Raw genomic sequence first — 23,835 nt, 5'->3', positions numbered from 1 at the left:
GGGGAGGGGCAGAGAGTGGGGGGAGGGGAGAGAGTGAGCAGGGAGGGCAGAGAGTGAGGGGGGAGGGGCAGAGTGTGAGCGGGGGAGGGCAGAGAGTGAGCGGGGGAGGGGCAGAGAGTGAGGGGGGAGGGCAGAGAGTGAGCGGGGGAGGGGCAGAGAGTGAGCGGGGGAGGGGCAGAGTGAGCAGGGGAGGGGCAGAGAGACACACACAGAATCGGAAGCAGGCTCCAGACTCTGAGCTGTCTGCCCAAAGCCCAACCCGGGGTTCGAACCCACAAGCTGTGAGATCGTGCCCTGAGCCGGAGTTGGACGCCCCACCAACTGAGACCCCCCGGAGACGTCAGTAGCCCCAGCCCCCTCGGGCAGGAGGCGGACTGCGACAGGCAAACCAAGGAGGCACGAGGGCTGCTCAGACAGAGGCCGGGGCTGCCACGGACGGGGTGCGTCGCTCAAAGACTGAGATCTGAACAAAGGCGCCCAAGAGGGGAGGAGGGTGGCCCTGCGTCTCCAGGAAGAGGCCAGCCCGGGACAGGCAGGTGGCACCCAGCCCAGGGCAGAAGCGGGAGCAGGTCCCAGGAAGGGCAGCCCGGAGCGGGTCCTCTGCGGCTCCGTGCAGGCTGGGGCTGGCCTCCGACCCTGTGACTGGGGTGAGGACACCGGAAGATGGGGTGAGCTGACCCCAGGGGTCAGCGCTCGGCAAGGAGGTGGGGCTGTCGCTCTGCATGATTACTCTGCAGTCTCCAGGGCCCGCAAAGCCAGAAGGAAAAGCCACAGCAACTGCAGTCTCACCAGGCTCTTCTTTCCAAAGCCTCCCAAGCAGCCGCCAGGCCAGGGCAGTGGTGTGATGTGGGGCACCTGTCCCCACGCTGGGCCGTGTGCCTCCGACGGGGACACGCGGGGACAGAGGAAGGGTCCATGTGTGGTAGGGTTTCACCAGCAAGCCCCACATTCCCCAGGCTCACGCCCCAAACCTAGTCCCTTTAATGCCAAAATACCAGGGAAGCAACCAGAAAAAGGAAAGGCTTCTGGAACCATCTTTCCGGATCCTCCTGTTCCTGCCAGAGCCTGCGGATGACCGACAGGAAGAGGGCCAAAACGCTTGATAAACTCAACTGGGGCCCGAGTCGCGCTTCCTCGCTCCTTCCTCGTAACGATGCTGGGTCATACTGTCTTCATTTTCTCCCCGCAGAAAGGAAAGCCCAGGGGGCCCGAATAATTGCAAAGTCCAGAGCCCACCCAAGCCTGGTGAACAGGAAGCCCCTCGCTCCTGCCGGCCACCTCCATCGCCTCGCTCCATCAGTATCACATGACAGAAGGTACCAGAAGGAAGGCACAGTGGACCGGCCTGGCTGGCTTCCCTCCCGTGAGCAGGGCTTGCTCCTTCGGGGGCTGGCTACACCCAGGGCTCCACCCGCCCCACCCACCACCCCACTGGGGCCTTTGCTGAGGGTCTGTCCGGTCGCCCTAAGCCAGGGAGCAGAGACCCCAGCCAACACGGCCTGTCCCTCCCAGTGCTCCTCCTGGGTTAAGAAGACACCTTCTGAAGCTTCGAGGGCCCCCAAGACCCGGCTCCCCACTGCATGTGCCCTGCTCAGCCCGCTCTGCCCCAGGGGAGGGGCCGCAGGAGAAGCCGGCGGGCGGGGAGGTGGGGAGGGGCTGGTCCTGCACACGGAAAATCCTGGGAATCAGCCCCGGCTCCACGCGGTGTCCCCGGAGAGAGGGGGTTAGCACTTCCCCTAACAACGCGAGCCGTGCATTCACTGCACAGGACCCTCCCCACAGCCCCATCCCAGGGGACACCCTCCAGTGTCACGGCTGACAGGCCAGAGCCGGGCAGCTCCTGGGAAAGTTCCAGGGTCTTCACCTTCTCCTTTTCTCTACCACTGATGGCACGACACCTAATCCAGGCTCCCCCTTGGGAGGCAAAGGCCATGTACTTCTCTCCATTTCATCTCTAGCACAGCGAGTGCTCCACAAACGTGTGGTAATGCTTAATACATGGGTGGATAGTAGATGGATGTGTGAGTTGTGGGGGAGGTGTGAGCGGGTGGATGGGTGGGTGGATGGATGTGTGAACAGATGGTGGGTGGGTAAATGGATGGATGGATGGAGGGGTGAATGGGTGGATGAGTAGTAGATGGGTGGATGGAAGAATGGATGAGGGGGTGGGTGGGTGGGTGGATGGATGGGCAGGTGGGTGGAGGAATGAATGAATGAACGAACCTGCTTTTTCTCCAGAAGGAATGACCCCCAACAATGCTGGAGACTTGGGAGAAAGAACAAAACCCAGGACAGAGACAGGATCTGAACACCGCAAACCTTCTTAAATAATACAAAAACAAGACAAAACAAAACACCCTGGAAATTTCCAAAGCAGCCTGAGCCTCACGAGCTTCTAAGGACCCTTCCCCGCCCGTACGCCATGAATCATAGAGGAGGACAAGCAGCTGGCGGTGACAGAGGAAGCTGCGTCTCCAGTCCCTGGTCCCACGCCCCACCCCCAGTCCCAAGCCCGTGCCCCTGAACTCGCTTCAGCATCACTCTGAACTCAGGCTCTTAGAAGGTTCTGGTCGGCAGCATCACCTGGCTATGGAGGTCCGTCCTTTTGTGCCCCCCACCCCCACCCCCGCCTCGCCCACCCAGGAGTTGAAGGGTCAGTTCTGATCCTACAGAGCTCGGCGTTCAGTAGCGGGACAGACGCTGCCTCCCTGCTGGCCGGGACTCATCCCTCCGGGGCCAACAGCGGGGGGTTGGGGGAGGGCAGAGAGCGGTCACATCTTCACGGTCTGACGTCACTGACGGCCACCAGGCCCATCTGGAAGAGCCGTGGCATCCTGGCCCTGGCCCACGGGAAATCTCGGTAAACGTCCCTGAAGAGATGACAGAAACCGCCCTGTCTCTGGGCCCCAGGGAACTCTGCCCAAGGGCCTTCCCAGGCGCATCTCAGAAAACACCCGGATGAACAACCACACCTGCCCCGTATCAGCACCGGGCTGGGAGGCCCCGGGCTGCCGGCTGCCACGGCCCGGGGTGGGGGAGAGTCCCCGCGTGTCTCCCCAAGCAGAGCGGGCCACAGGCGCCCCGGCTCTGCTGCTGATCCGTTCTTCCAGGGTGGCCCCTCCCTGGACACCGGAGGGACCGGGGCCGCTACGGGCAGAGCACGTCCCAGCGGCCCCCAGCTGGGAGGCGCTCCTACCCACGGGTTTACCTCGATGAGGATCACGCGCCAGGTAAGGAGGCCGCGCAGCCAGAGGGAGAGCGGGCAGAAGGCAGGCCAGGCTGCCTGGAGCCCCGCGTGCCCCCCGCGCCCCCACGCAGCCAGAGGGAGGCCAGAGGAACGAGGAGAAGGGAGGGGAAGATGAGGGCGAGCTTCCGGGTGCAAGCACTCCACACACCCAGTCGTACTTTCTGCTCAACAGACTTTAGCCGGTGGTAGGGCTGGAGGAACGGAGTCGCCCGGGCACAGCGCTCGCCGGCCTCAGACCCCGCCCGCAAGGGCGCGCATGCCGCCTGCCCTGTCTTCCAAAGACGCACACGTAAGTCTTTACGAGTAAAATAACAGAGGGAAAAAGTAAGAGGTCTGCCACTGATCTGTGAGGCTCTAGTTCTGTCCCGACCAAACCTGGGGCGGGGGGCGGGGGGGGGGCGGACAGCGACACAGGCTCGCCATTTCAGGAGCACCTACTGCCGGCTGGGCACCACGCCACCTTCACAGCCAGGCAAACCGAGGTCAGCGGCACCGTGTCACCTGCCCAGGGGTCCAGCCAGTAAGCAGGGCCAGATTTTCAAGCGGTCTGACTCGAGGGTCACGCGTGGAAAGCAGAGGCAGGGTGGGGGAGCGCTCCCTGAGTCCTGCCCCCTCCCGGAGCTGAGGGCACAAACCGAGGCCCACGGCTCGCAGCTCAGGTCTGAGCCATCACACCACGTGCATTCCCGGCACCACCGCCCACCCCTGGGTCCCCACAGCCCATGCCGCAGTGTGGCGAAGCATCGCCAGGGACCAGCACGGCGCACGCGGGCAGCCCCTCCGGGTGCCCCCGGCACATCCACTTTGAAGCCAAGCCGCCTGGAAGGAACCGCCAATGAGCACGAGGGGCAAAGGGCCACACGGCTGGCGAGTCGTAGGATGAGAGTTTGATCCGAATTTATGTATGTCGTACATCACTGCATTGAGCTGTAGCAAATCAAAAACGAAACGGATTTGCAGCCTGGATCATTTGCATTTTAACTACCCGCCAAGAAATGAATTTGGCTGAAGTTTATCCTCCCTTTTTCTCCATACGGTTATTTTAAATACCGGCTGTGTGTGTGTGTGTGTGTGTGTGTGTGTGTGTGTGTGTGTGAGATCCCAAGTGTGTATTCACAAAAGCATATGAAAGCATATTAGTGCAGAGCAGCGTATGTGCGTGAGCGTGCACGCAGGAGCAGAGGGCGTGCCCGCGTGCGTGTGTCCTGGGAGAGGAGATCGAGTCCACCGGAAGGCAGCCCCGGGGAACTGGGAAGCCCCCTTACAGGAGAGGAAACCCGCAGGGCCGCGCCCCAGCCCCCGCGCCCCGGGGCACAGGGAGCACATCAGCAGCAGTGAACTGAGCGAGCTCTTCAGGGGGAACAGAAACCTCTACGATGTGGCGATCACACAGAGATGGGCTTTTGAGCCGGTCCCCGAATCTCCTTTCTAGAGAATTTCAGAACGGGGGAAGGGAGCCCCATCAGGCCAGGTGGCTTATGGGAAAGTCCTAGCTACTGACGGTAATCTGACATTTTACGGCACCTCAAGTAAGGGCTCCTCTTGGAACGGACTTCTCAGCACTTGAAACTACAAATATAAAATTCTCCCTGCGTTTCGTAAATCATATATTCAGAGAACGTTTCCTCGAACACCAAGTCCCCGATAATGGTCTTCAGATAAATTAAGCAATAAATATCTGGTATTTCCCATCAGCAGGTGGAAAGGGGCTCCTCGGGCAGTCTGGGAAGCGGCTGTTTTACAGAGCCCGTGCGGCGCGGCCGAGGGAAGGGCCCCCAGTGCTGTCCTCCGAGAGCACACGGAGACGGGGGACCCCCGACTGCAGGCAGCACAGAGCAAGGTCCACCCTCGAGCCGTCGGCCTCCATCCATCACACGATAGCACGGTCCCACCCTCGCCATCCCCAAAGATGTGCTTTCAAAAGGCAGGTGACATCTCAGGCCACTAGGAAGGCAGGCTACCCGGGGAGCCAGCTCACAAATGGGCTTAAATGTCCGCCGGCCTCCAGCCTTCGCACCTGCCCAGCCTCCACTACCTTTTCACCCATACCGACAGGGCTTACGGGGACAGGTGACAAAGGATGTTTCTGAGAAAACAGGGAGACTTCTGAGTTGTTTGGCCCCGGGCCTAGAGGATCACCTCCAGGAAACCTGGGGGTTCGGGTAATCACCCCCTCCTTGCCCCACATATGCTGAGAGCCAGACTGCTCCGCTGCCTTTGAGCATAACCCGTCCTGTGGCGCTTCCGGAAAGATCTGTGGAGGTTTCCTGCGAGGGCCCGTCCTGTCGGAACGCCCTACATGGAGCCGGCACTCGGCCACCGCCCCGGACACCGGAGAAGAGCCCACTCACCTTCCCAAAGTCTCGGACATCGAAGAGGTCGAAGGGGTCAAACAGCTCGCTGTTTCGGAGTCCAAACTTATCGTGGCAGACTTTCAGGAAGGTGCGAATGTTCTTCAAGCACAGGAACTAGAGGAGAGAAGAGAGGAGCGCTGAGCCCGTGGGGTCTGAGGAGAGCGGTAACGACAGCGGCAGGTGCCGCCACAGACGCACACTCCTGCCCTGGGAAGCCTCACCACTGTCCCGCCGGGCCAAGCGTCACAGCCCCCCGGCTCACCCCAGCCACTCGTGACCCTTTGTCCTCCACCCCTGCCCCGAGAGATCCAGCGCTGACGATCGTGACTGGAAACATGGCCCCGAATCAGCAAAACCAGAGCGTGAACACACGTGCGTGCGCGCACACACACACACTCACACTGACACACTCACACACACGTCTTCCGCGGCACAGGCCCGCCCCAATTACTGTAGGTGTGATGAAGCCAAGAGCCGGGAACCGCCCGTGGAATCCGTGGTGGACCCCAGGAGGGGCACAACCCAGCCACGCTGGGAGGCAGGGGGCGCACCAGGGCTGGGGCTCCCGGGCCAGCATCGGGGCATCTCCACCCGGCAACACTCGGCTTGGCAAAGCAACCGGGGCTGGAGGTTTGGGGCTGGGGCACAATCCGGAGCTGTCCCGGCCCTAGGTTCGAATCCTGTCCACCGATTCCAACTTGCAGGACCAGGGACAGCGGCTTCGGCTCCTGAACGCGGTGGCACGGAGTGAGCCGCCCTGTGTGGGCCACTGGCCGCCCAATCCAGTCAGCAAGGGCGTCTCGGGGACAAGGCTGGCGACATGTGGCTGAAGGGGCCGGAACTTCACGCTGGCCGCCCCCCCAGTAACCATTCACTAAGGACCCAGGGACCGCACGGCAAGAGAACCGCAAAGCCGCTGCCTACCCACCGGAAAGATGCACGAACAGACGGAGGGGAGGGCGGGCCTGGAAGAACGCCCTCGAGGCACCCGGCACCCTGGCCTAGCACCCACCCCGGCGCCCTCCACCGGGCCACTCCCCCTGTCCTGGCCGGCACGGGTCACGGCTCACCTCCGACACCGGCTCTGTGTGTGCACAGTGTTTTCTGAACATCGAGAGCAAACCGCAGACACGACCCCCCCCGACCCCCAAACACCGAGTGGCCCCTAAGGACAAGAAGACCCCCTCCACGAGCTCAGCACCAGCATCCCTGCGCACGGCCAGTCGCAGCTCCCCCACGCCTGGTCTGCAGACGGCTCGTACTCCCGTCTCCTCAGCAGACAAAGCACGACTAAGATGTCTGACAGCAAAACACTTTCAGGCCCAAGGTCCGATCGGGCTCAGATGTGATATTAGTGGCCACGTCTCGTTCATCCCCAGGGGCCTACACGAGTATGCCCCCACGGAACTTTCTGGAAGGATGGATAAGTTCAGGGTATGCACTGTCCAGTAGGGCAGTCACTAGATGCATGTGCCCCCCCACCCCCAGCACTTGAAATGAGGCTGATCCAACCAAAAAACTACATTTTAAATTTTATTCTAATCGACCTAATTTGCATAGCTACAGCCACTGGGGTGGACAGCCTTGTCTGCCATTCCAGAAGCATCGAAACTCGGAAGGACAGACACGAGGAGTCCACTCCCACGAGGCACCCAGAAAGGCAGTCACAGAAAGAACGGCAGTGCCAGCCGGGGCGAGGGGGAGTCAGTGTCCCACAGGGTCGGATGCAGCTTCAAGTTCTGGAAATGACAGCGTGACTGTCAGGTGACACCTGTCAGGGACGCACGGGGTCATATTAAAAATAGATAAAATGGGGGGCGCCTGGGTGGCTTAGTCGGTTAAGCGTCCGACTTTCGCTTAGGTCATGATCTCGCGGTTCGTGGGTTCGAGCCCCACGTCGGGCTCTGTGCTGACTGCCAGCTCAGAGCCTGGAGCCTGTTTCAGAGTCTGTGACTCCCTCTCTCTCTGATCCTCCCCTGCTCACGCTGTCTCTCTCTCTCTCTCCTAGAAATAAATGAAACATTAAAAAAAAAAAGTTTAAAAAAAAAATAGATAAAATGGGGGCGCCTCGGGCTGGGTCGGTTGAGTGTCCTACTCTTGATTTGGGCTCAGGTCATTGTGTGACGGAGCCCCACGTCTACGTGGAGCCTGCGTGGGAGTCTCTCTCCTCTCTCTCTGCCCCTCCCCTATTCGCACTCTCTCTCCCTTAAAAATGATAAGTATACATCCCTTAACGATGATAAGTATACAAATGAATGAATAAAACACAGACGGTTAAAATGGTAAATCTTGTACATCCTGTATTGTATCGCGATAAAACAAAAACTTAACGAGAAAAAAGACGGACAGAGAAACAGGCCTAAACAGACGGACCGAGGGTGATGGGGGCCAGGAGCCGAGGGGCTCGGGCGTGCCCGGGAGGGCCCGCGACGGCTGGCGCACCCGCGGAAGCTGGGAGGGGCCCCGAGAGAGCCAGGCGCACACCTCAGCCAGGAGAACACATTTCCGCTGCCCTAAGCACCCCCGACACTTGCGGCCACCAACACGCCGCCCCCGCCAGCACTCCGGGGTCTCCGCGGCTCTCCGACCCTCCCGGCCCCCCTCGGCCTCGGCCTGGCCCCGCTGCTGTCTGAGGTCACCCGGCTCCAGTTTCCGCCAAGCATCCACTTTATTTCGTCCTCAGCCTCCCGGTTTTAGAGTTAATTACACAGCTCCTCACCATAATCGCAGCCGGCGAGGCCAGGCTTCCTTTCAGGGCTCAGGGCGGGCGGGCACCCCTTGCCCTGTGGACACAGCATCTGCCCACCAGACCCCTCCCCAGCGCAGCCACGCGGGCCCCAGCCTCCCACGGCGAGCCCCGCGCAGCTCAGGGCCCTCACAACGCTGGCCCTGGGGACACCGAGGCACACAGACAGGTTCTGACCCCAGGCAGAGGGACCGGGCTGACCTGGGAGGAGGCGCCGGCGCCCAGCTCTGCTGCTCTGCCACGATGCTTTTACTCCCCACCCTCCAACCATTCACCCACTTCTCAGGAGAGGAAACTGAGGCTCCCAAGTAGGAGACAGCGGGGCCAAGATTGGAACCCACATCTGCTTCGAAATAGGGACAGTCCTTCAAAAGAACAGGTGTCCGCGCATGTCGGGGCTTCCTCGTGTCCAGCGTGCTTTGGCCCCCCACAGGTGGTCTGAACGACGCGGTACAGGTCACTGCACGCCCCTCATCTGACACAGAGAGGGACAGCGCAAGGGCGGGCCGGCCCTGTGTCCGGACTCCTGGCCCCTTCCTCTTTCCACCCAGCGGGGGCAGCGGGCAGAGGCTGTTTCTGCAGCTCCCGTCCACTCGCCTGATGGCGGCCTCTCCTTCCCCACCACCCTTGGGCCTGGGAGGGCCTGTGGCCGAGGCCCGGACAGCCAGAGGCTCACGATCCCTCGCTCAGATGGCTTCAGACTCCGGGAAAGAGGGTCCCCAGGGCCAGATGGGGAGAGAACGTGCCTCAGGCACATCCCAGCCACAGGCTGAGCGACGGCAGGTGAGGGAGGGCCCAGACAGTGGCCACTGCCAGGCCGGAAGCCACCGGTCCTTGTCCTGTGGACTCAGGGGCGAATGGCCTTCCCTTTTTCCGGCCCTCCAGGCCCTCAGTGAAGGGCACCCAGCCGCAGCTCTCCTGGCATCTGGAGGCGCACGCTCGGCCCCAGGAGGCCAGCTGAGCGGCCACAGCAAGGGTCTCTCCCAAGACAATTGGCCCCGTGACAAGTGACAGGCGGCCCAGAGCCGAGGAGGCCCCCGCTGTGTTTGCTCAGGGCGCTGCCCTGCCCGCTGCTCCCCAGCCCCGGCCCACGGGGAGGACCCCGGCCGAACCCTCTGTCCCTCGCACGCGTCAGGCCGCAATCAGATCAGCGAGAACACACAGGCTCCGTGCCCAGCCGCCCTCCGCCAGCCTCACAGGGCCTGCCGCCCACCATCAGCTGTCATTCGGTCCTCGGGAGGCCCGCCCCAGCGCAGGGTCCCGGGCACGAGAGCCAGAGCAGACCCCGAGAGCCAGGACCCCGCATCTGAGCCTCGAGGCCTCCAAGTAACCTCGGTGTGACCCAGCATGGCCACTTCTCTTTGGTGGCTTTAGAACCAACTTGCTGATCGGAGAGACACTGCCTGCCCCACACGGAGACACGGAGGAGACATGGGGACCTGGCCCACAGGGAGGGGCAGCCTTCACACCTCCGTGGCCTCTGTGGCCCCCCAAAGGTGGGCTGGAATGGCAAATCGGACACCCTGGCCCCCAGAACTCACATCCACCCAACGTCCGCCACACACACCCAGTGCTGGGGAATCTGCTTTGTCCCCACGTCCCCTCTGGGGCTGCCCAGGTATTTCAGCACTGAGAGGCAGGTGCAAAGGGGGAAACTGAGGCCCAGAGAGGCAAAGCTCCTCGGCCAGCGGGCTTCAGCTGGGGATGTGCGGTCTGAATGGGGTTTCAGCAGAGGAAGCTACAGCCAAGCCGGGCAGCCGACACGCCCCACCGCATGAGCCCACTGGAGGCCTGCAGGGGCCCTAGAAGGCGTGGGACGTGATTACCCCATTCTGCAGACAGACAAAGTGAGGCTCGAGGAACTGGCGAGGAGGAGGGCAACCTCTCCGAGTGCCCCCTCGCCCCCTCCTACGGGGCCTGTCCCAGGGGAAGTCCCATGGCCACGTCGCCCACTGGGTCAGGAGGCCAGGGGCCCCGCTGCGCCCCGCGGTGATGCTCTGCTGACGTGGGCCCCACGGGGAAAGCCCCAGGCTGGGCTCCCCAGAGACCCTGACCTTCCCTTGGCCCCTGTAAGCCATCACTGACGTGAGAAGCCACTCCCTGCGCCTTGGCTGGCGTCCCCGGCCCTCCACCTGGGCAGCTCCCGACCCGCAGCAGGCACCTCCTGTGGGGGCAGCCGACCTGTCCTCTCCGGACCCGTCCCTCCATCTGTAGAACAGCGACAGAAGACCCTACCCCCTCTGACTTCCAGGACGCTGGGCCCCTCACTCAACAAAACTGCTCTCAGAAGCACCAGCTGGTCCTGGGGCCACCTCCCCGGGGACATCCTGAAGTCCCTGCTCCCAGAGCCCTGTGACATCACGCCCTGGGAGAGTAGAGGCCAGAGGACTGGCCCCACGGCCCGAGGCCCTGGGATCTGCGCTCGGAGCCAAGCTGCCTCCTGGCCACAGCCAGCTGGAGCTGGGGAGCGCCCACACCCCCGGTGGACCCGACCATTCGTCTACACTCTGCTGGCCTCTCACTGCTCAGAGCTGTGGCCCAGAGGCTGGGGGAGAGAGACGGAGGAGGGCTGAAGGCATCCGGGAGACGATGTGTCTGAGGCTCCGGGCTCACAGTCAACTCGGAGATACGTGCCCACGTCCCCCACGCCCCTGCGGCAGGAGAGGCCCTGGAAGAGCACAGCCCCGGAGGGAGACAGGGAATATCAGACTCATCGACACAACAGATTTCCTTTAAAACCCCTGCATCCTGGGGCGCCTGGGGGGCCTCAGTCGGTGAAGTGTCCGACTTCGGCTCAGGTCATGATCTCACGGTTCGTGGGTTCAAGCCCCACGTCGGGCTCTGTGCTGACAGCTTGGAGCCTGGAGCCTGCTTCGGATTCTGTGTCTCCCTCTCTCTCTTTCCCTCCCCCACTCATGTTCTGTCTCTGTGTCTCTCAGAAATAAACAAACATTGAAAAAAACTAAAACTCCTGCATCTTTCTGAGGCGGGGAGATGGGGGGGTCTCCACATTCCGCCAAGGAAATGTCTCCACATGGGGCCCCAAGGCGGCACCTCGATGACGAGCCACACGCCATCCGGCTAGAGCAACCCTGACTGCCTGGGGCCGCGCCGCTGATCAGATGCTCTGACTGGCAGCTGACTCGTCTTTGATCAATAAAAAATGGGAAAATGAATTAATCTCCTGTTTTATTGATGCCACGCTCACTCCCAAAACCTTTTAAAATGGCTTCATTACTATTTAATCGGTGCAGTTTGCTGGAATGGGTCTTTCAAACTTGGGGCCCTTGGGGCTCACGTAAACAGGTGGCCTTGAGGTGACAGGCTGGTCAGACGCTCCGGAGGGGACAGAAACGGGGACCATCCTGCCCCTGGGTCCCGAGCACCTGGGACAGTGACCCCCAGGAGGCTCACTGTAGTGAAGGAAGGAAAGAACGCGTGACTAGGAAGCATGCTTGGGTGGCCCGAGGGCTGGCACTCCAAAGCGGCCCTCCTTTCCCCCAAGCAGCCAACCTACGAAGGCTTCAGAGGCACCCGGGGCCCCCTGGGCAGCCGCCACTGCCTGGGGAAGCCCTCACTTCCGGAAGCATCTCTTCCTAAAACAAGCAGGCAGGCGGCATCCGGCGTTGGCCTGACTGCTCGTCCTGCCCGCGTCAGGGTGGCGGCAGCCGGCGTGGGTCCACTGTGCCAACAGCTCTGGGGACGGAGATCATCTGTCATCCATTCCAGATGAGGACACCGAGGCTCGGGAGGCCGGATGGGGGACTGGACTCCACAGCCCGTGTGGTTAATTAGCATCAACCCGAGAGGCTTCCCTCGGCGGCCCGGGGCCGAAGCCGCGGGGACTGTCCAGGCTCCAGGCAGGGACAGCGCAGGCCTAGCGGGGGCTCATCTGTGCAGCGTCGAGGGCTCCACTGCGTCTGCTCAGTCTAACAGGAGCTCTGCCTCCACCCAGGCCGCCTCGTGAGCTGCACGCGGGCTGGGCTGACGGAGGAACGGGGGGCCGGGCTCCCCACCGGGAGGGGAGGCAGCGGCAGTCGGCCAAGGCCTGGGCCTCGCCCCAGATCAAGGGCAGGCCACACTCAGCCTGCAGGCGGCCTGACCCACAGCTGCTGGGCTGTCACCAACCAAAGGGACAGAAAGGATGCAAGGCAGCAGCGTCTTTCAATTCACCGTTGAAAGTGTCCAGCTTCTAAGTATCCCACACGCAGATGCGCTGAAACATCATCAGGCGGCGTTTTCACCTTCTCCGGCGACAAGCAGCCGCGGGGCCCGTTCCAGGCACTGCGCTGAGCCCGCCCCGGGCCCTGTCCACCTCGCTGCTCAGCACGCGTCACCAGCTGTTCCAAGGTGGAAACCACCTTCTCCAACAGGTGGCCGGGAGATGGCCCAGGCTACTGGGGCGGGTCAGCCACAGTGCAGGGGTAAGGGGCTGCACTCGGGCTTTCCTGGGGGCTGATTCCCTGGGGACCTCTGGCTCCCGGCACGAACTGAGCCCCCGAAACCCAATGCACCAGGCTCCCCACCAACTGCCAGGTCAGTCTGTCTGTCTGTAGCCCCTGAGCCGTGGGAAGCGGGTCCTGAAAGGTTAGGAAGGGTAGGGGGCACGCTGGTGGCGAGCAAGGGTGGGCTGTGTGAGCCCACTGTCAGCGGCCAGTTGCTAATTCCCTGTCCGGACCTCAAAGCCCCTGCTCGTCAGCGCTCGAGGGGTGAACGGTCCAAAGGAAACAACCCACAGTCCTGCACAAGGAGCAGTCTGGGGGCCTGAGCAGAGCGGTAGGCAGCCGGTGCCCATTAAGGCCTAGTGAGTGGACATGTAATAGGCGCCTTCTGTATGGCAGGCCCTGCCCACAGCTGTCAGAGAAAAGAATCTGTGACTTCCGTCCCATACCTGGCTGGAAATTGTTCCCAGGAGTCCTCAAAAGCCCCGCCGCTCCGGCTAATGGCCTGTGTGAGCCAGAGGGATAAAGAGTGGCTGGTGTTCTCGGGACTTCAAGATCAGGGTCAAATCAGAGGCTGTCTACAAAGCCAGCAGGAAATTGCTTCTCTAGGATTTCCCTGTGCAGCCGCCGTCTTCCCTGAGCCGGCTTCCGAATCCTGGGGGGTTCCATCCCGCTCTCCTGCAGCCTGGCTGCTCCAGGCAGGCCTGGCTCGGAGAGATTAGCTCAGCCGCCGCCTGGATCGGTGCCCCCGCCCCGAATCCACGGCCCCTCTCCTCTCTCCTGCAGCCTGGCCCAGACCACCACCACCGGCTCACAGGCCTCTGTGACACGGCCCCTGCCCCTCCCACCTCATTTCCCCCTCTCTTCTTCTTCCTTCCAGAAAAGCGGCCGCCACTACTTTTGTTTCCCTGTTGCCCGCTGAAATTAGAGCCAAATGCCTCCCTTAATGGCCAGCAGGACCATTATCACACCCCCTCCGAATGAGCGAATCCCCTGCTGTGCTGAGGCAAAACAGGGAGCTTCCAAAACAAGAGGGCAGCAAGAACCTTCTCGCTCTGAACCAGAGGCAGACGCGGCTCTTCCCAGGGAGGACGGAAAGGCGGGAGCGGGCCTGGAGGAGGCCCCCCGCCAGCCACCTGTACCACCAGTGTCGAAACCCTTCCCGGACAGCTGCCCGATGGTCAACCTTTCTCTGGGGGGAGGGGGAGGCGAGGACAAGAATGGGCACTTGGGGACAGTCAGTGCAGGGGAGGGGGCTCTGAGGACTTCTTCCTTTGAAACAGACAGGGCCTGCCGATGCACCCCCGGAGAGCCCTTCCCCCTCTGGGGACGCGGGCAAAGCCCCCACCATGGGGGGCAGCAGTCGCCCGCAGGGCAGGGTCCAGACCCAGTCAGGCAGCTTCACCTCCTTCCCGGGCAGCCGATGACTCCATGAGGCCGGAGGCCAGGAGCCGAGCCTGGACACGGGGTGAGTCACTTCACCACTCCGAGCCTCGGTTTCCTTCCCTGTCAAACAGTGATGCCCACCACCAGGGGCGAGCCGCGTTCCCCACACCAGGGAGCCCGCTCAGGCCTTTAGGCCAATCAGCTCTGCTGCCGTTAACATGAGCCACGAAGCACAGACATGATCCCCACGCTACAGATGAGGAGACTGAGGCCTGAGAAAGTTATTTACCAAATGTAGGGGGTTACATGGCAACCTCCAAACACATGCCTGTGTCCTGACCTCTAGAATCGGTGAATGTGATGTTATTTGGAAAAAGGGTGTAAGCAGATGTAATTAAGGACCTCAAGGTGAGATGGTCCTGGGTTGGGGCGGCCCTAATCCCAATGGCAAGTGTCCTTTATTAAGAGGCACAGCAGAGGGGCGCCTGGGGGCTCAGTCGGTGAAGTGTCCGACTTCGGCTCAGGTCATGATCTCACAGTTCGGGAGTTCGAGCCCCGCATCGGGCTCTGTGCTGACAGCTCAGAGCCTGGAACCTGTTTCTGATTCTGTTTCCCTCTTTCTCTGCCCCTCCCCTGCTCGCGCGCTATCTCCGCCTTTCTCAAAAATAAACAAATATTAAAAAAAAAAAAGGCACAGCAGAGTCAGAGGAGGAAGAGAAGAGGCAGAGTAAGGACAGAGCAGAGTGAGGGACGCGAGCCCAGGGGCATCTGGGGCACCAGGGGAGGCAGGAAGGACGGAGGGAGCACAGCCCAGACCTGAGCTCAGAGTCCTGGGCTCCGGGGCTGGCAGAGTGTGAATCGCTGTGGTTGTACACCCCCGGCGTGTGCTCATTTTGCACGGCAGCCCCAGGCCGCCCGCCGGGCAGAGGCGGCCCCCATGCCCTGAACCCCCTGCTCCGGGACCTCCATGCAACCAGAGAGGCCAGAGCCCACCGGGCCCTGGGCGAAGGTGTGTGGGACGGAGGGAGGCGTGGACGGATGGATGAAGGGGGCTGGCTTCTCCCGCTGCCGCCCCAGCCCTCCACCACTCACGCTGCCTGCTCCGGACACCGCGAATCGAGGTGTGGGGCTCAGGCAGACCCAGCCAGCGACCAGGCACACAGATCTGGGTTCAAATTGGAGCCTTCCTCCTGCTGCACCCACTCCGGGACCCCTTCTCCCAGGACCCCAGCTCCAAGCTGAGTGCACGTCTCAGGGCCCCAGACGCCACCCCCATTCAGTGGCTGCCTCCATGTTGTGATGGGAGGGGGCCCAGCTCGAGCACCCCAAAAATCAGGGGACCAATACAGGCCTGTGGCCCTCCATCCCTTGATGTCCCCCCACTGTGAAAGCCACCCTCTCACCCAGGTAATGCAGCCTGAGGGCAGCTGGGAGCCCCTCACGCTTGCCCAGTACAGCCCGGTCACGCATGTGACCTCCCACCCAGGGCAACCTAGTGCGTTACAGGAAGCACCTTTGAGGTCCGACCACCATGAGCACCGAGGGACACAGAACACCCTCCCCGCCCGCGCCAAGCGAGCCATGTCCCTCGACGCTGCACACGGATGCTCGTGGGGAATCCCTCCTCCGGTGGGCACACGTCGCCTCGAGAAGGGCAACGTGTCCTGTCCGGTTATGACCCCACAGCTCCTGGGGGGAGGGTCAGAGACGAGAAGGGGGAGCACCAGGGACTGCCACTTTCCCCCAGAGACACACACACAGAGCCCATCCGTCCAGCCATTCTCACACCCAGAGTCAAGGCTGCTGAGTCAGCTGTTACCGTGGGGTGGGAGGGGGGGAGGTTACCACCCAGCCGGCCTGCAAGGCCACCACAAGGGGCAGCGTCCATGAGGCGCCCAACCTGGGGAGAGGCCTCTCTGGGCTGCCTCTCACTCTGCGGGTGCCACGAGCCCTTTCAAGAAGCACCCCTCCCCAGGACGCCTGGCTCAGGTAGTGATCTCGTGGTTCACAGGTTCAAGCTCCGCATCGGGCTCTGTGCTGACAGCTCAGAGCCTGGAGCCTGCTTCAGATCCTGTGTCTCCCTGTCTCTGGCCCTCCCCTGCTCGCACTCGGTCTCTCTCTCTCTCTCTCTCTCAAAAATAAACATTTAAAAATTTAAAAAAAAAAAAAACACCTCTCCCCAGATGTTAGAAAGGACCCAAAGCACCCAGCGGCACATAGCAGGTGCTCCGTGAAATCAGGGTGGCCTCACAAGGCTTCGGAGGGGAGGGGCTCATCCCCTGTCCGGGAGCAGAAGGCTAGGCTGTAGCGGCAGCTGACAGCTTACTGTAACCTCGTCACTGTCACCGGCCCCACAGCCACCCCGTGTGAGACGGGCTGCTAGGTGGGGGCACGAGGGGGGTGCGCGGGTGTGCGGGGACGTGCACTGTGTGCGTCTGTGACATGATGAACAAAGTCAAGCACAGATACATCTGCAGGCAGACAAGGACTCGGGGAAATGGTTTTGAAGTCCAAGCAGGTGGAGGCTAAGACATAAACACACTTTTTTCTGTTTTTAAATGCACTTCATTTTCATCAGACCGCAGTCTGTGCACCGTGCACGCAAGCTCGGCCTGGGGAGGGGAGGGAAAGGCACTTCCTCCTGCCGCCCGGACGGACGTCTGCTCCGGAACCAGGAGGCTCCAGGGTGGGGGGCCAGGGACAACCCCCCAGGCTCGGCCTCCACAGGGGCAGCACTGAGGCCCCCTTCTCTGAATACCTCTCCGTGGGGTCTTGGACCTGTCAGGACCTCTGGTCCCTTAGGGACACAATCTTTCTCCTCATCAAACACCCATCCCCCACATCCCAAAGTCACTCCCCCCCATTCACATGCAGAAGAAACCTCTGTCCCCAGGCTGACTGCTGTCCCCCTTGACGGGCTCACGGCGGCTACGGCGGCCAGCAATGACCTCGAATGGGAAGTGCGGCCGCTGGGAAGAATGCTCACGGGACCTCGCCAGAATCGGGTCTCATCCCCCTGCCCCATCGCGGTCACCCGGCCAGCCAGCGAGGGCAGGTCACTGGAGGTGCACATAGGCTTGGTGCACAGCTTGCCGGGGCTGACAGGGCCCTGCTCCTCTCAAAGCCTCAGTTTCCCCATCCAGTGAGCCTGGCCGCAGCCCCCGGGGCTCGGGGAGGCCGGCCTCCGGGAGGGGAGGGGGTCTGCCGCTTCCTTCGGCAGTGGTGTGAACCAGACCCCAGCTCATACCCGCGAGGGTGGACGCCGCCAACTGAACAGAAACTAACAAGTGTAGGCGAGACCTGCTGGGGAAAGCAGTTAGGCGGTTCCTCAAAAAGCTAAAAATAGAACTGGCATGTGACCCACGACCCACCTCCGGTCGTTCTGCGAAGAACTGGAAGCAGAGCCCAAAGGACGCGAGCACAGCTGTGTTCGCGCGGCCAAAAGGCAGGAGCCGTCCACCCACCGACGCGTCCAGCCGCACACAGAACGGCACTCAGCTCTAAAGAGGAAGGAGATCCTGGGGCGCCCGGGGGGCTCAGTAGGTTGAGCGACTAAGTCTGGATCTTGGCTTAGGTCAGGGGATCGAGCCCCACATCGGGCTCTGTGCTGAGCGTGGAGCCTGCTCGGATGCTCTCTCTGTCCCTCTGTCTCTCAAACAAAAAATAAAATTAAGAATTAAGAGGAAGGAGCCCCTGACACACGGTACAACGCGGAAGGACCCAGAGCTCGTGATGGAAACAGCCAGACGCAAACGGACGAGGGCTACAGGGTCTGCCCCCGTGAGACCCCAGAAAATTCACCTTCATAGGAACAGAAAGTAGAGCAGATGGGGTGCCTGGGGGCTCAGTCGGTCAAGCGTCCGACTTCGACTCAGGTCACGATCTCACGGTTTGTGGGTCTGAACCCCCGCATCAGGCTCCAGGCTGGCAGCTCAGAGCCTGGAGCTGCTTCGGATTCTGGGTCTCCCTCTCTCTCTGCCCCTCCCCCGCTTGTGCTCTGTCTCTCTCAAAACTAAACATTAAAAACAAATTAGAAAGTAGAGCAGTGGGGTCGGGGCCACAGGGAGAGCGCCTGCTCGTGCGTTAGGGCGGCCTCAGAGCCTCGGACGGAGTTGAAGCAGGAGCCGCACGGAGGGGACAGCTCTGCAACTCCGTGAACGCACCTGTCACTGAACCGCGTGTGGAAAAGCTCCCAAGACGGTAAACTGCACACTCGTGCTTATTCCCCCACAAAAAAGAAACCGGTGGGTAGGGAGCCCTTGGGAACTGGATGGCTTGCCAGGTCCCCCTCGCACGGGACCCCTGCCGTGGATGCACCTGTGATCACCACCCCCTGCCCCTTCCCACACCCCCCAAGCCACCACCCTTACGGGAGGGTCTCCAGCCCTCTCAGGAGCAGCAAAAACAGCCTCCGATGGCCACTGTGGGTGTGGGGGCCCGGAAGTCAGTGACACAGGCCTTCCCGGGACGGGAGTCTGGGGACCTTTCCTAAGCTGTCTCCTGTCATTGTTCCCACAATCGCACATTACTTTTAGGATTTCTTAAAAAGATCTGGGCTGCCTGTGGGAGCCTGTGGGAGAAGGTGCTTGTGAACCCTGCAGCAGCCGGCCCTTCTCCACACTGGAAATTCCAGCCGCAGCAGCGCCAGCCCCGGGCAGAGCACCGAGGGGACATGGGGGCTGGCGGGGAGGGGGGTCAGAGGGCCGGGGCTCCATTGTCCGCCAGGAGCAGCTGGCCTCTCTCCCCTGAACCGGGGTCAGGAATGTTCGCAGCTGCAGACTCACCCTCTGCCCTCCCCCAGCCGGGTGGGGAGGTGGCGGGGAAGGGAGGCGGCGGGGGGCCTGAGGGCAGAGGGCGCAGGGCAGGCACAGGCGGGGCGGGCACGCCCCCAGCCGTCCCAGCACAGGGAAGCCGAGCCAGAGCTGGTATTTCAGCTGCAGGCAGCCAAGCTCCAGCCGGGGCCCCCTGCTCAGGGTGCCCGGGGAGGGGAGGAGTGGCGGCTCACGGCCCCGGCACCCTGGCACCCCGGCACGCCGGCGCCCCTTCACCAAGTGGGGAAACTGAGGGACCCGCCCGGCGCCGGCTGCCTGCAGTCCTGTCTGCCGCCCAAGAGCAAACCTTTGCTGTCTCTTCTCCCCGGACGGGAGCAGCCTCTCCTCCTCCGTGAGGGGATGTAGGCGACACAACCAAAGCCTGTGAGCTCCAGCCCCCGCACCACTGAGCACGTCAGGGCTTTTTGCCGTCCAACCTCTTGACTCTGCATTTTTGTCGTCCCCAAAGTCACCGCTGGGAAGAGCGCACAGCGTGACACCAGGGCCCGGTGTTTGGGAGCCTCCGCGGGCCCAGGCCATGCACCCCAGCAATGCCCTCCCGTCGGGCATTCCGGGTGTTTCCACGGTCTCGAGATCACATGGACAGGACAGTGGCCGGCCTGCCCCTTACAGGCCATCCCACAACGGAGCCAAAGCCTTCCCGTCCGCTGTGGGCGCGTCCAGACGGGGTCACCCAGGGACAGTCACAACCCGATGGCCTTGGGCCCAGATGGGCTCGGCGGACGACGGCCTCGGGGAGCCGCAGGCAGGTCACCCACCTTCCCCAGTTTGTTTATGAGTCACGCCGGCATCCCTCACACGGCTGCCCGGCCCTACGAGGTGCCAGGTACGAGGGCACCGAGAAGGAAAGTGCGAGCCTCTGCCCACCCCCACGGGACCCGGAGACGGTTAAACCGAGGCTCCAGGCCGGGCCTGCAAGGCGCCCTCCCACCCCAGGGTTATTTTCGGGAGAGGGGGCGGGGGGGGGGGCAGCCAAGGGAAGTGAGAGAGCGGTGGAGCGGCTCCGGGTGGGGGGAATCGTGCGGCCCACCAGCTGCAGCCCACAGGGGTGCCCCGGGGCGGGCCAGAGCGCGGGACGGAGAGCCAGGCCCCACAGGCCGGGAGCCCTGGTGGGGACACACAGGGCGGAGACGGCAAGCTGGAGGCAGAGGCTGGGGGGCGCGGTCACACGCCGAGGGACGCCTGGGGCCACCGAACGCAGGGAGAGGCGTCCCCTGGGTGCGGGGAGGGACCGTGCCTCAGAACCTTCAAGGTAGCATGGACCCCTGTGCTGCCACCTTGATCTGGGGCCTCTGCCAGGTGACAGAAGAGGTTTCTGTTGCTGTGAGGCCCTCAGGCTGAGGGGCCGCCCCAGGACACGCGCGTCCGGGTGTCAAACCCCGGGGCCCCGTCCCCTGGGACGCTGCTCAGTGCACCCCCGTCACGGGGAAGAGTCAGACAGACATAAAAACCAGCTTGGTGACACCAACCCCACCAGAGACACGGCCGCTCCGGCAAACCACGTCACTGGTGCACAGGGGAGGTCGGAGCTGCCCCTCCCAGGCCCGAGCTGGGCTGAGAAAGTTCTGGTCTGTGGGGAATTTCATCATCTCGCAGCTAAAACACTAACCATGACACTGAGGCTTCCTTTCCCGCCTCCCCGGGTCCCTGGAGAGGCCTGCACCGCTGAGCAAAGGCCACGGGGGCCCAGGGCGCGCAGCCACTCAGCAGGGAGGCTCACCCTGAGCTCTGGCCAGTGGGACGTCCCACCGGGAAGCTCTCTCGGGAAGCTTCGCCCCAAACCCCGAAGCGGCACTGCCAACTACTTCCTCGAGCCAGGAAGTCCAGCACCGACATGAGAAGAAAGGGGAAGCTTAGTGCATTATCTCTCCTCTTGGCCGGGAGCCGGCTACACCAGCAGCCGCGGCAGAGGGGGGCACCCCTCCGTCGGGGCGAGGCCCTTTCCTCTCTCCAGGAGGTTTACGGCGTCGGATGCTTTTCCAGCCCAGGCCTGTGGCGCTTTGTCAGCCCGACCCTACAACACCCTCCCTTCAGTACAGGAGTCTGGGACCCAGGAAGAAGGCATCTCAGATTCAGAGAGGCCGGGTCCAGATCCGGGTCCAGATTCAGGGTCCTAGACTCTGGGAAAGGGATCCTGGACCAGAGAGAAGCAGGTGCCAGATCCAGGGGGACGGGAGGGCTGCTGCAGGAAGCAGGAAGCAGGAAGCCAGGCCGTGCGCAGGCTGCCCTGAGCAGAGCCCCCGCCCCCGTGCCAGGGCAGGAAAAGCCCCCAGGGCCAATGCCCGCTGAGTAGGGGCAGAGCTGGGAACACCAGGCAGGGGAGGTTATACAAGGTGGGGGGAGGGGGTGCCTGAGTCCAAGGAAGGGGGAGCCGGAGGCAGGGGCTGGGAGAAGAGGGGCGGTCATGCAGCCGGGTACCCCAGGGCAGTCCCGAGGCTGACCGACTGCAGACGCTTGTGCAGGAGGCCAGGTGGGCAGAGGGTCCCGCTCCGCTGCCCACGCCCCCGCAGACGTGACCGATCGCACGGCCGCTGAGTGGTGCCCCTCCCTGTCCTTCTCAGGATGGCGTTTCTGGCAGGATGGGCCCAGGACCACATCAGGAACCCTCCACGGAGGCCTGGGGTCAATCTGTGGCCGAAAAGCCAAGGGCAGCAGAGAGGAAGGAAACGGGGTGCTCTAATGGAGAAAACCGCTCCCCTGATGAGAAGCAGGTAGCAGAACGCTGCGGTCTGGGGCTGCAGACCCCACCAGGGGTCTGGAGCCCCATCTCCGCCCTGGCCCGACCTCAGGAGATCAGGGATGGGAGGCACCGAGGACGAGTGTGGCCCAGCGCCCAGCTCCTTCCTTCCCCGGGCCCCGCACTCAGGCAGGGCACCAAGGCTACTCTTACTGACCAGGGGTCCGCAACGGCTGCCCCCCCCCTTCTGGCCCCAGAGCCAAAGGGCTGGCTTGAGAGCAGACCAGCCAGGAAGGCTCAGTGAGAGCCGGCTAGCTGACCTCTGATCCCCAGAGGGGAGCTTCAGGGGTGCGCTTTGCACGGCCGACCCCCACGCCGGCTGGTCCCCAGCACCTCTCAGCCGGCAGCACCTCACTCTTTAAGGAGCAAGGACAAGTCATGACAAGCTGCTCAGGGAACAGCCACGGAAACCCATCCAGGAATAACGTGCTCAGATCGATGAGTCTGAGGGGGGCGGAAGGGCAGCCTCGGGTCCTGAGAGCAGCGGCCCTTGCTCCGCACCCACCCCGAGGACAGGAAAGAGGAACCGCCCCAAAGACCGGCCCCCGCTCTTCGTCCCCTAACCTCCCGACAACCCGGTCCTGGGATACCTGTACCGATGGCCCCTGGCCACCAGTGTCCCCACTCCGGGGGCCTCACGCAAGCCAAAGGCAGGAGGAGCCAGACGATGGGCGGGCCCCCCCACCTCAACTGTGCCCACGAGCTCCCCTCTCTGACCCTCCTGGGCACCTGGGGGCAGAGGCTCCAGAATGCAAGGCTGCACAGGGAGAGGCCTGATGGGCAAAGAACCATCCCCGTTGCCCCCCAGGACCCAGGGGCTGGTGCAGAGCGGCTCCGTCCCCCACACTCACCACCCCGGGGGATGCCCGCCCAGGCCGGCCCTCCCGGCCACATCTCTCCAGGCCCCACCCCGACCCTGCCAGGCTCCCGGGAACCGTACACACGGCTGTCCCTGGGACGATTCTGTCAACACGGAGGAATCAGAGAAGGCCACTCGGAACGGGGACCACCAGTCAATTGCTTCCTTGACCGGGTTGCTAGAAATCGTGGTTTGGGACTGTCTGTCTCAATGTTCATTCCCTGCTCACTAAAGATGCCCTCCAGCTTCAAAGGTCACATGGCAGGTTTGCCTGGGGGGGGGCCGGCTCCATCTCATCACCCGAGGCTCCTCCTGGAGGATTCGTTTCATCAGCCCTGGCTACGCACGTGCGCACGCGCGTGCGCACACACACACACACACACTGTGCACACCTCAGGGCCGGCCACGCCCCTGCTCACAAGGCTCCCAGGCCCACGCTCATTTCGGAGACGGCAGAACTCAAAGAAAATACCTGCTTGGAATGGATGAAATAACGTGCACAGGAAACCACGTGGGGCAGACGCAGCAGGGACGAAAGCAGGTTGCCACGTGGGGAGTGAGGCAACAGCCCCAGCTCCTCGGGGACGCGCCGGGGACGCACAGGTGACTGCACAGTGTTCCCCTGGCTGGCAGGCAGACCGGCAAGCCTTACGTACGTACGCGTGCGTGTGTCCGGTACCATCCGCACCAGGGCCCGCAGAGGGGAGAAACCACTCGTGGACAGGCGGTGGCCATCCAGGGTCCCCACCCACAGCGTCACCCCGAGAGGCCCGACTATCCCTCAAGGGACACCGCAGACAACCGTGGTCCCCTCCCCCTGACAGCGATGCCAATGCCCTGCTACGCACTGCCTCCCATTACAGTGGGGAGGAAGGGGGTGAGGGGCAGGGAGCCCGTCCCGGGTCTCCGAGTGGAGACAGTGTCAAACAGGGGTGCCCGGCCGGAGTCCCAGGGCCCGCCCCTGCCCGAGCTCGGGCCTCGAGAATGAGACACCAGGCAGCTATTCCGTGCGGCCACGGAGTCACGGCACAAGCTCCCCACTAAACAGATCGACGAGGCCGGCAAGTTGCCATCCACAGAGCCCGCTGTGATGCTGTTTCCCGATTAAAGCTTTATTGAATCAATAGCGATGAAGCAATCTCGAAGAGATCAATGGAAAGCAGAGCCCTTGTGAAGAAAAAACACCTTCCAGGGGCAAAAACCACTTAAAAATAACACGCAACTATTCTGGA

At 62.6% G+C, this 23,835-nt stretch overlaps 1 protein-coding gene across 3 annotated transcripts in view; it reads right to left on the bottom strand.

Moving 5' to 3' along the window:
- The window catches only part of VAV2 (vav guanine nucleotide exchange factor 2), a 146,514-nt gene that overhangs the window by 109,304 nt on the left and 13,375 nt on the right, over positions 1 to 23,835 (bottom strand). For all 3 annotated transcript variants that reach the window (XM_039255166.1, XM_039255164.1, XM_039255165.1), the window contains exon 2: positions 5,599 to 5,715. In XM_039255166.1, coding sequence (XP_039111097.1) covers positions 5,599 to 5,715 — 117 coding nt within the window. The remainder of the gene's footprint in view (positions 1 to 5,598; positions 5,716 to 23,835) is intronic.

The sequence above is a fragment of the Hyaena hyaena genome, unplaced genomic scaffold, assembly GCF_003009895.1.
Source record: "Hyaena hyaena isolate Hyena2069 unplaced genomic scaffold, ASM300989v1 scaffold_511, whole genome shotgun sequence".
Taxonomy (NCBI): Eukaryota; Metazoa; Chordata; class Mammalia; order Carnivora; family Hyaenidae; genus Hyaena; species Hyaena hyaena.
Note: the sequence above shows the minus strand (reverse complement) of the source record. Positions and strands in the feature narration are given on the sequence as shown.